This window comes from Buceros rhinoceros, unplaced genomic scaffold (genome assembly GCF_000710305.1).
Source record: "Buceros rhinoceros silvestris isolate BGI_N320 unplaced genomic scaffold, ASM71030v1 scaffold37398, whole genome shotgun sequence".
In the NCBI taxonomy this organism is placed as follows: Eukaryota; Metazoa; Chordata; class Aves; order Bucerotiformes; family Bucerotidae; genus Buceros; species Buceros rhinoceros.
In genome coordinates, this window is record NW_010429206.1 from 11,753 (window position 1) to 23,601 (window position 11,849).

General features: G+C 38.9%; 1 protein-coding gene across 1 annotated transcript; it reads right to left on the reverse strand.

Annotated features, from left to right (window-relative positions):
* Positions 1 to 420: 420 nt before the first annotated feature.
* CEP55 (centrosomal protein 55kDa) lies at positions 421 to 11,686 on the reverse strand. Its single transcript, XM_010142567.1, has 8 exons — positions 11,504 to 11,686; positions 10,224 to 10,508; positions 8,030 to 8,095; positions 7,135 to 7,276; positions 4,756 to 5,066; positions 2,807 to 2,878; positions 1,936 to 2,061; positions 421 to 624 (listed from the first exon to the last, which is right to left on the reverse strand). Exons 1-8 carry the CDS (start codon positions 11,684 to 11,686, stop codon positions 421 to 423), a joined length of 1,389 nt encoding a protein of 462 aa, XP_010140869.1.
* Between the last annotated feature and the right edge of the window lie 163 nt (positions 11,687 to 11,849).

The following is an 11,849-nucleotide window of genomic DNA, read 5'->3' on the forward strand; positions in this document are numbered from 1 at the left end:
AAGAGCCAAAAATCTTTTGCAGCTATTACTGTCCGTTAAGGTACAAGCACAATCATCAGGATTCACAACTGAGAACTGGACAAGCCAAACATTAAATTAGACCCTGACACACCAGGTGTGCTTTTACTGTTCTCATTTTTAATAGTGCAAAAAATAAGTCAGTAGTTTACTATTCAAAGATGCTCTCAATTCTGAAAACAGTTCTATCTGCAACCAAAAATGCAGTAGCTATTTTTTGCAAAAACATCAGGTAAAATACTTGACGCCAAATAAATTACTATAATGTTGTTGTGGAACTGAATTATAAAACTAGCAGTCCTTTATACAGCCTTAAGAATAAAGCTTTAAAAAGATCTTTTCCCTTGTAGAAGACCACATTGGCAGTATGTATAAAGCAAACAGAGAAAGGCCATTGGGAGCTCAAGCTGTACAGAAGTCAACATGCGCTAGTAATTCTCTGTGCTGGCTTGTTGGATACTGCACTTTACACCTGGGACACTCGAGAAAGCTTTCATCAAGAAGGTTAGAATGTTTTGGGGAAGGACTTCTGCCATACATGGTCAGCTTCTCTTCAAATGCAACTTGTAAATCTTGTGGTTCCATACGTCCAGATTCCTGGAGTTTCTGGAAAAGGAGAAGCTTTAGTGTAAGACTGGCACATGCATGCGCTGATCAAACACTATAAGAAAAGATATTGTGGTTTGTGTGTGTGATAACACACTAAACGCTACTCAGGTTAATAACAGAGGGCCTGTCATGGTTGCAGTTCTAACACCCCATTTAGATTAGATTGCAGGTAGCTTTTCTGCAGACTCTTTAAGACAGGTTTCACACAACACCTGACAGGGAATCCTTCCCCAACCATCTTCCTAGCCACTCACGCACTAACTTTCCTTAGGAACAATGCCTCAGTCCCCTCTACAAAGGATGCTGCCAAGTTACCTTCCCAAAAAACACTGCCATAATTTTCTCTTCTCCTCCTGATCCTACACAAGAAGTTCCTGTGTGTGAAGGCTGTCCCTAACTGTTTGATAGCTGCTTCTTCAGCTTCTTAGCACAGAGAAACTCAAAGCTGTAACTTCGTTGCTCTGCCCGAACTTCTGCTTTACTCCCAGCAGACAGAAGGTTTTTCAGTGGCCTCCCCCAGCAGCAGCAGCAATTGCAATCCTAGCAAGTGAGGCGGCTCTCCCAGGGGCAACACATGAGTGAAGAAGATCAGTATCTCAGGACTCACTCCACTTCCTTCCTCATTTATGAAAATACTTCCAAGTTGTGTACAATTAAGAGGGAGAGCAGACTGGAAGAGTTGCAGAATTCTTCTCATCTGCAACTTGTCAAGAGCTTTGGCACTGATCTCTAAAAAAAAAAATCACAGCAGCCCCAGACCTATTCTAATGAAGGGCACAGGTATCCGATTTCCATTTTGAACCTCATTTAAGTCAAGAACTGCAGTTTTGACAATCCTAATGACCTATCACCTAGTCTTACCAAATAACTTATACTAGAGTTCCAGAAGCATCAACAGTCAAAATGCATTTCTGCTCAAGACCAGAGCAATTCTGGGTACAATAGAGCAAAACAGATCAATGACTTGCTTAATGTTTCACTACAGGTTTCTCTGTTAAGTCTAGGTGCTTTCTTTGGGCTTATGTATTAAGCAGCAAACAGACCACAGCCCTCACAGTACAATAAAAGTCCTTTTTCATTGTAGTGGGGAGCTTGGTATAGCAGGGATGCTCTAGAGAAAGCCAATGCCCAGCTAGCTCATGTAGGCACCTTGGGACCACACACCTGGAGGATGTGAGGACCTACAGTGAATATCTGATGACATTAACAGAAGACTCACTATGCTTGAAGTAAGATCCCCAAGTGAAAAGATGTACATTTAATGCAAAATCCCTGACTAAATTCACCTGCAAGTTATTCAGTACATACCAGAAGATCCAGACGGGTCATTTGCTCCTTGGCCTTGCGCAGTTCCTTAAGGGCTTTGTTTAATTGATGCTGCAAGTTCTGACGATCAAGCTTTTCATTCTCAAAATCTGCGGTGCACATCTGGATCTGGCAATCCCCCGAAGTGAAAATTAAAGAATGAAAGTCAGAATTATTAAGAAATGGGGGGTGCGGGGGGGTGGGAGGACAGAGAGATAAATGTCTTCCCTTCATGTAGTTAAATAAGTTTTATTCTGCAATCATGTTCTAAAATTGTATTTTTAAAAAAAAAATTAAAAAACTAAACACTTCTTGCTTTCATTACAGTGCAATTCACACGTGCCCAGTTATGAAAATCTCCCTTAGTAGAGCTGCAGTTTGAAGTTGGTCAGAGGGTATTTCAAACTGTCTTGCAATCTTAAGCTAAACATCTTACAGAAAAGTATACAGTGCAAGTTCTCATTAAAAAAAAAAAAATCCCACTTTTTACTCCAGGACCTTTCTTGTGACAAGATAATGTGGACAGAAACTATAGGTAACACTGTACACCCAAGCTTAGCAAATAAACATAATTATTTTTTTCTCCAATAACATTAATAAGATCTGTAAGAAAGTATTTGGAAAAAATAAAGAAAATGGAAAAGACAGCAATGCAATTATTTGCATAACTATCAAAAGTATATTACAAAACTTCAAGGAGCTGATGATTTAAGATGTTTCCCATACTTAGTCTGAGGCTGTGCAGTTGAACAAGTGATTGTGGAGAAAATAGCATCAGGTTTGATCACACCCTCTTATCTGCAATAAGGTTACAGATTTAAATATAACTGGGTGTGTATATAGAGAGAATTGTACTTAGCATATAATTGGGTACCTGTTTTTCCAACAAAGCTATCCTTGTGCACTCCTCCTGCTGTTTGAACAATGATTTTCGAAGAAGTTGCACCTACAAGGCAGAAAAACATTTGTAACAAACAATTTCCATATACAACAGTTAATAAGCCTATCAAATAATTAATCTAAAAATAGATGGGAGTAGACTGTTATATTCCAAGGCCAACAGAAGATGTATGCCTATTATAGAACAGCTAAACCCAGTTCAAATATCTCTACTTCCCTGGGGAAAACCCCAGGCAAACATTATTATTGCCTTGAGCAGGAGGAATGCAGGATGATGTTACAGTTCAAAAAAAAAGAAAAAAAAAAAAAATCCAGCTGAACTTTCCTAGGTGATTGCCAGTAAGCAGACAAAAATATACACACAAAAACTGTCTGCATTAACATGCCATGATGTTAAAAAAACAAGCAATTTTTTTTAAAAATAGAACAAGTTTAAGACTCAAAGAACTATACTGTAATGGATTAAGTAAATGCATAAATAAAAATATCCTCTGTTATCACCACAAATCAGCTTTTATAGTGAATGCTCTTGCTCAGCCACAGAAAAAATTTGGCACCTTTTCATCATTTTTAGCCAGTGAGAATCAGTCTGTGTTTAGCGTGCTAAACTGTTGTTCTGGTTTTAGCCTGCTTGGTGCCTAGTAAATTTTAGTCTCGTATTTCAAACTTCAGTTCTGCGTTGCTTTGTTATTGACCCTAAGCTTCTCCTAGTAGCATGACTTTTTTTATCTGAATGTCCTGAGGACAGTCTCATTCAAGGAGGACTTTCCAGTTTCTTTTCAGCAGATGTGCGGTCACAATTTCACATCCAGAAGAAGAAATTACAGATTTTTTTTTTTTTGTTACATCACCATGCTGATAGAAATATTCCAAGACACGACTGTAACTCTCCATGTAGAGGAAATAGCGAAGTCCTCACAAATATTCCAAACAAAAGGAGATAAGCAGTGGATATTTTCAAATATAAACATATAGCACATACACGTCTTCCCCTGCCTCTGATCAGCCAGATTTGTTAAAGTCATTGGGCTCAAAAACGAAGGAAAAACAAAGAACCTCACTTATGAACAGAATTTCACTGAAGTCATCAAGATACACTCTGGGAGATGGGCAAGCCCTGCAAACAAATAGAATCTGATGCAAAAGCAACAGAACAGATGCGGCAGCAGCATAAACCACACATCCTGAACAGCCTGCCCAACAGGAACCTGTCGGGTTTTACAGGGAATACAGAACTCTTCCCAGGGCTTTCTACTAGAGCCGTCTTCTAGACCTTGACAATGTAAGGTCTCTCTCTCCCCTTGCTTATTTGGTAGTTGCTTTTAGTACTCAGGTATGCCTGTATAGACATTGTGATCCACAGCATCATACAAAGAACCAAATGCAGGAACTCACCTGAATGGAAAAATAAGGAAACAAAAAAACCCTCAGCTGGATGGTCACAGCAGTTGGCTGGGGGCGTTATCCAGGGACAGGGCTCCATATCCACGAAGTATGAAACTACAAGCCCACATGTATATTGGTAGTAGCCAAGTAACAGTAAATATCAGTGATATTCCGTAGTTAGGACCGCATGATGAAATTCTTACCTTTCCTGTTCTCATTTACTATTAACCTTGAAGATGAACTAGATTAGAATCAATTAAGTATCCTCTCACTTCTCCCTCTTGTGTCCCACAAGTCCGGGGAAATAAGTGAACAAATAAGTTCCTTGTTTAAACAAGGAAATTTCACAAAAGCTTGGACTTTGATTCAAATCGATATATTAAAGAAAGAATTCAGTTTTAACCACAAAGACATGAGTCTAGATACACGTAAAGAAGAGTTACCAGAGCAAGTGGTGGCCCCTTCTCATGAAGTGTGACTTTTCAGCTCTCCTGATTCTTTGCTAATGATCTTAAACATCCAAATACATCCGCTTACCTGATATAAAAGATCTTCAGACTTTTTCTTTTCTTCTCTAAGCTGTCCTTTAATAGTTTCATTTTCTTGTTTTAGTCTCTGCACTTTCTCTCCTTTAATTTTATTTTCATTTTCTAGAATCTTCATTTCAGCAGCCTGTTGCAACTGCAAGGCATTTAAACTTGTTTTTTCTCGTTGTGTTTCTTCATACTTCTTCTTGCATTCGTTAAGTTCAGATCTCAGCTGGGTTATAGTGCATCTTTCAGTCTCAAGATCCCCCTTAGCAGTTTGTAATAGCTGGTCATATTTTTGCTTTTCCTCTTGTAGATGACCTTATAATGAGTCAGAAATTGAGAGAGTAATGTAGTGGGGGCGAAAATCAGTTAAAAATCAGAACACCAAATCCTAGACATCATTTTAACACCTACTGATAGATATGGACATTCTAGACTATTACACAGCTCTGATTGGCGCCAAACTTCAGTTAAAACAGCTTTCAATATTTCTAATACACGAAAGTCTCCTTCCCCATATAGTTACTGAAAAACTGCAACTTGGCTTGTGTGCGGTACTCTGTGCTACAGCTACATCCTTTACTACCCCTTATAGCATTATTATATCCTTCGCCTTGACTACACAGGCTCCACAACCCACTCAGTTCTTACAAAGCCTCACGTGTTATACTGACACGTGGGATTCAAGGCCCAAAGACACTAGAGTCTCACTTCCAGATTTAGGTTCCTTAGCCAAGGTTCTGGCATTACTCCCTCCCCAGAGATACCCTGGGCTTCTGATGGGCTCAGCTTCACCACTAATGACCAAAGTCAGACCATCCGTTGTCTTTTGCAGACTATCTTCTTCAAACTGTGTGCCATCATTTACTTCTACATTGCAGATAGAAGGGACTAGGGCAGTTTTTTGACCAAAAAAATGTCTGCTTGTTAGTTCGTGACTGTTCCTTAAACCGGAGTTTGAAAAACTTCTACTTGTTGACCCAAGAAAAGTTGATAAGTAGGAAAAAAAACCAACAGGCATCCTGTAGAAATTCAGTAGTAATACAAAATATACCTAGAAGCAGAACAAGGAATGCAGAATTTCACAGGCTTTGCTGATTTCTGTCACTGTAAATTTCTTAATTTTGATACTCTTCCTATTGAAGGCTTCACTCATTCTTCAAAATGTAATTTACTAGGGAGAGTTTCTTGCCTGACCATTCTCCATCCCCTCAACTATGAGCTAAGCCTTACCTTCTTGTTAGCAATATGCCTTTAAAGGGTGGTGACATCCTAAGAGTCTTTTCTCACCAGGTTTTGCCTTGGAAAAATTTATCACATCTGCTTTAAACCTATATAGCTCAGTTCTTAGAAACTTGGATTTTGGCTATTATCTAGCTGCTTGAAAAGAGGAACTTTCTTATACCCTTAATGCCTAGTTTCACAGCTGCTCTGACGACGAAGCTTTGCAGTAACCAAGTTCCATTTCCTGGTGAGCTACTTCAGTATGCCTCCCTCTAAAATATTGTTCATAGATTTCTAAACAGCGCTGAAACAAGATTATGATGATATTTTACTGTTTTCCGTAAAGATTCAAGCAATAACACAGAAACCAAGCCACTGCACATGGATTACTAAGTGGCATACTCTTATTCCAGATGATGCTAGTTCTTGTCAGTGAATTTACCTTGCAGGTCAGTTGGAGAATATATAAAAATAATAATTGGATAATAGGCAAACCAAGTCCTCCTGGTTCTTCGGTTCAGTGCAATTAATTTTATTCCACATGCTGGTCAAGCACTACTTAAGTCAATCTGAATGTGTGATACTAAGAGGGTGCTCGTTATTGAGGAACTGCGTAGCACGGAAGTTAGCTAGAGGTGGCCAGATCCATATTGCGAAACACTGTTTTGGATAGGTGCCAAAACCTAACACTGGTTTTCATGCCCTGTAACAAATGTTCAGGTGAGTAAAGAACGTGGCATTCTTGAGTCATTTTTACAATATTTATTTTGAAAAAAAGTAAATTAAAAAACTTGATCCACACCTAGCTAATAAATCCTTAATGCTTCCATTATGTAGTTGAAAGTGTACTTTGAAGGATGGGAGACATTCACATATTTGTCTCAACACTTTCCACAAACAGAGAGGTTGCAAATAGAGTGTCAAGGCTGTTAAAAACCATCTTTGAAGAAGATAAGAATATGAAATACTGTTGATCAAATAACATAGCTAGATAACAGGAACCAAAGAAATTTTACTTAACCAAGTTTTACCATTAAGAAACCAAAGTGTTGAGAAGAAAGTCTTGATTTTGTTTAATTGTGCTATAGTTTGTTTTCAGAAAACTTGTTCTATAGATAATTATGGTTCTGGTCACTGTGGGGAAAAAAAATGAAGTTGATACCTTCTGAATTGAATTCTTTACATTCCTGTTGGCTAACCATTTCTGACTTCTGTTCAAGTTCAGAGATCCTTCCAAGCAATCCCCTGACATATGCTTCACGTTGCTGGTCATACACTAGCCACTGTTGGTTTTTCTCAAGAGCCTTTATGAAAAGGAACAGAAAACAACAACAACAACAAGCCTCTGATAATTTCTCAGATTTTAAAGGTATTGCTCTCATTTCTTACAAATGTTAAAAGTTGTATGTTGTACAGTTTAAAGATAAACTAATTGCTACAAATTGTAGTAGTCTTCTCTGTACGATAAATAAAGGCTATCTTCATTTGGAAAGGCAACTCAGGTTATTGATTGGCTTACTTCTTGGAAGGGGAAAATGACTTGGGAAGAAAAAGCTTTCATGAGTCATGCCCAGATTACACAGAATTAACCTTTCAATCTCAAATATAAAATAAAACAACAGACCTTGAAAATGGAATAAACTAAAACTGTATCATTGCAACAAAATCTGCAAGAACAAGGACGTGGTTTTTGTATCTGATTGGATCATAAAATTATTCAGGTTGGAAAGGACCTGGGGAGGTTTCTAACCCAACCTCATGCTATCCCAGGCAGCGTTCAGCTCTGAGGTCAGACCGGGTTCCTTGGGGGCCCTGTTTGGTCAGCAATTGCATTGTTCTGATGTTCCAAGCAAGGTTTTTCAAAGGTGATGGGAATATTGTCTTTTGTTTTTCCCACAAGTCTTTTTTTATCTAAATTAATGTCTTGTCACAAAATAATTTTAGATGTTATGTTTTAAAGGGAAACATACCCTCTGAGGTCCCATACTACCCAAAAAAGTATATGGTATAATTTACACTTATTATCTTGAAACAGATGATTTGTACAGGAAACTTACATCTTTCAGTTGTTTTTCAACTTCATGAAGATCAGTTGATGATCCAGTCCTGTTGGCTACAGCTTTCTGCAGACAAAGAACAACCTGTTAGTATTCTTTGAAACAGATGGCTGAAACACTAAAGCTAGTCCTGTATAACTGTTGATCTCACATAAATAGCATAAGAATATTTTTAAAATGGAACACAGATGCATACATGTGCCTTTTGTGTTTAAAGACCTTTCTAGTCTCCTTTTTTTTAAAAAAGGGATCTAAGTTATATAGGAAACCATTTCATAAATTTCAAATAAAAATCTCCTGCAAGACAGAGCACAAAGATTTGCAATTAATTTATTCCATAACTCTGCAACTCATAGTTGCATTAAAAAATTTCCTAAGAAGACTAACACACGTCTTCTGCTGAACTGCTATCTTGGTAGACCTCAAGGATGCAGGAGAGCTTCTGAAAAATGAAGATATTCAGAGTATTAAATACAGAAAAAAGGTGTTTGTTCTATTTTCATGTCCTCATACCGGTTTGACAATAAGCCAGACCTATAGGAGTTGTTGGGGCAAGCCGGAGACATTGACAACTTCATTGGTATAACAGGAAGATTAATATATTAATTTTATTAATTTAATTTCCCAGCTAGTGTCTAGGAAACCATGCAAGCCTGTCTGGAACCATAAGGACATAATGACTGATTTTTTGAGACCTAATCCACAGTAAATCACTTATAGTACAAATTGGAGAGTGCTTTAGACGCATCTGAAACTAGAGAGCAGTTAAACAGTTAGGCTTCTTTCATTATCTGACATGTTTATTCACTACATAATAAAAAGCTTTTTTGAAATTGTGTAGCTGTAAGTCAGAGGGAACATGATTTAGAACAAGCTTTATAACTGAAAAAAATACCGGAAATTTTTGAATGCAGTTATTAAACTTTATAGCACTTTATAGTAAGAATAGGATTTAGAGGCACTACAATTGCTCCAGTTCCTATCAACATTAGAACTGTGCCTCTGTGACAACTTTCTCAAAATTGTGTCACACACCTGTTGTTTCCATTTCAGAGTATACCTGCTGCTCACATGCCACCTAGCAATTTCAAACAGCACTGCTAGACTTGTTTTAAAGTTTTCCAAGACATCAGTCACATTTTGTTGTCCTCTCTTGATAAATCAGTAAAAACTTTAAAAGTAAATTCTGGTTTTAAACCAAAAGATATTTTAGTAGTTCACTGATAAAAACACCATGGAAATATGTTTAACTAACATACATTTTACATTCTCTAGCAAAGTTTGAAGTCTCTTGAAATTGGACATAAGCATGCTGCATTTACGTTCCCAGGATACTGCATTATTAGAAGTGATACATACATGTATTATCACTGAAAACCAGTAGACTTCAATTAAGACATTTTGCTATACACTTGGCTAAAGCTGGATTTCTAGAAATGACTCTAGAAAGCACGGGGAACCAGCACCATCTTCAGGGCAAAAGCTGTAAAAGACGGACAGGCACCTACTTTTAGGCACCAGCTTCCCTGTGCCGCTCTAGTGGGATACTACATTTTCTGTGAAACGTTACAGCAGGCTGGGGTGGATAAACAACTGCAGAAAAATGAACGCACTTGTAACAGCTGCCAAGTACCTGGCACCGTACCCACTAACCACGAAAGAATCAACTCATTATTTCCTGTCCTATCTTCTGTCACACTGAAGTATTTACAATATGTGATGCCATGTAAAATACAGGCAACCAGCTTTATTTAACAACTGAGGAGCAAACGAGGATCCATATGGGCAGGGAGGGAAATAGCTATTCTCATGACTGAAGATGAATTAGTTTGTCTTTGTTAATGCCCCGTGTCTCTATTACTGCTGCCTTCTTGGTCTGTTCAACGAGCGAGCACACAAACCTGAGAAGGACAGTGCTGTGGATCCTTACATCTAGTACCACTAGTCATCCCAGCTGCATGTGAGCTTCAAAAGGGACCTTGCAGCACAGCATAGGGAACTCCCTCCTCAGCTGTATTGTGTTCCCTGACTGTTCTTCCTTGAGCATTCAGTCTGGATACCATCACTCTCCATGCAAGAGAGTTTCAGCAGGCAACACAACTTGTAAGAAGATTAATAATCCACCCTATTTTATAACAGATATTGGTGCTCAGTGGGGACAAATTCACAGCAGCAATGTTTCTTCAGTGCTTACGTGGGATGCCTGAGAAGTTCCAGCTCTGTTTTCAAGCTCAGAACATTTTGCAGTAACAGTGGATAAATCACACGTTAACTGGTTCATTTCTTGTGGCAGAGAACGAAGTAGCTGCTCTCTCCTTTCTGCTTCATTTGTGTTTCCCTCTAGTGGACTTTGTAATAAGGAAACTTTGCTATTCTTGTTTTTGGACCTAAGCTTGTCTTTCAGGTTTTGGATTTCTTTATCCTTCTCTCCAAGAAGATGGTTGTGTTCTTCTTTTTCTTTTTCAAGGGAAAGTATTTTCTAAATGAAACAGAATAAAAGAGTGACACAAATGAATAAGTGTCAGTCTACAGAGCAAATGCTTTAGCAACTTTACAACTGTTGGAGAAGTTACTGTGAAAAGTTCACTCAGCCTTTAATTAGCTGAGAATATTACTTTTTACTCAGACAATACTGTAGTGATTATCACAATAGTACAGTGATAATCTGAAATATTTCAAGAGGTTTTACAGACTTGGTAAGTCTCAGTTTTGTATGAGTACAGATCATGACGGTATACAAACCTTAAGACACAAGCAGCACAAGGACTCTTAACACTTCCAGTGAAGAGCTGGTGATACATTTCCTAGTGTTCATTAGCACATTTAGTAGCTTAATAAGTGGCAGAATCTTCTTACAAACTAAATAATAAAGCATTCAGGGGAAGGATCCTGTTTTCGAAATTATCTGGCCTTTTAGTTTCAAAACATGCTTCAGTAGATATTTTGAACAGCTACTCCCTTTTCAGTAGGCTGCAGCACAGGTAGTTATTACACAGCATTAGCACTGCATTTGAGATACCCCGGGGCGCTACTGTGACAGAGTTTCTTTTTCCCTGAGAAAGGCTGATGTTGAAACCCTACATGTTGACATCAAGTCGTTAGAAGATGTCAGAGCAACTGGAAGACACTGAGTACCAGAGAGTCTCCTTTAGGGAGTGGCTGAACACTGCACAGTGCTCACTACACTTAAAATACCGACACCAAATACGTGCCGGGACGGGTCGTAATGGACTAACCAGCACCCCTGGCCTCAAGTCTTTGCATTTAACAGCCTCATCAGATGATTCTAATTTTATTAGTTCAGTCACTGTTGAGAACAAAAACGTCAAACAAAACCAGCAGTGACTTAGTAAACTAAGTTTTAAGAGGGCAGATTTGCCATTTTGCTGACAAAGTCAGACGTACTCAGACTCACGTTAACCATGCACAACTAGGACGTGACAAACGGCAGCTCCAGCACACGCACCCCCTCACCTCCAGCAGCCCGTTCCTCTCCGGATCGGTCATTCTGCTCTTCCCTCTCACGATTTCCTCCATTGATTTTCTCAGGGCGGCGTTCTCTCGCTTATACTTCTCGAGATCATTCTCAAGTCTGGAGCTATCTGACTTTAAGCCCCACTTGCCAATAATTCTATTTTTGGCGGTCTTGGAATTCATCGTCAAGCACCTATAAAAAAAAATGTATCGTTACGGAGCAGCAATCCCTTCCGCCAGGCAGGACGTGACTTCTGACGCGGTTTTAGTCAGCCACGGGCAGCGCAGGGCTTCCCGGCTCCTGCTAGCGGCTCTCGGAGCGGGCCGCGGGGAGCAGACGGGCCTG

Coding starts and splice junctions, on each gene's coding strand:
- CEP55 (XM_010142567.1), bottom strand. CDS start 11,686: ATGAATTCCAAGACCGCCAAAAATAGAATTATTGGCAAGTGGGGCTTA. Junction 10,509..11,503: donor AGAGGAACGGGCTGCTGGAG/GTGAGGGGGTGC, acceptor TGTTTCATTTAG/AAAATACTTTCCCTTGAAAA. Junction 8,096..10,223: donor GAACTTCTCAGGCATCCCAC/GTAAGCACTGAA, acceptor CTTTGTCTGCAG/AAAGCTGTAGCCAACAGGAC.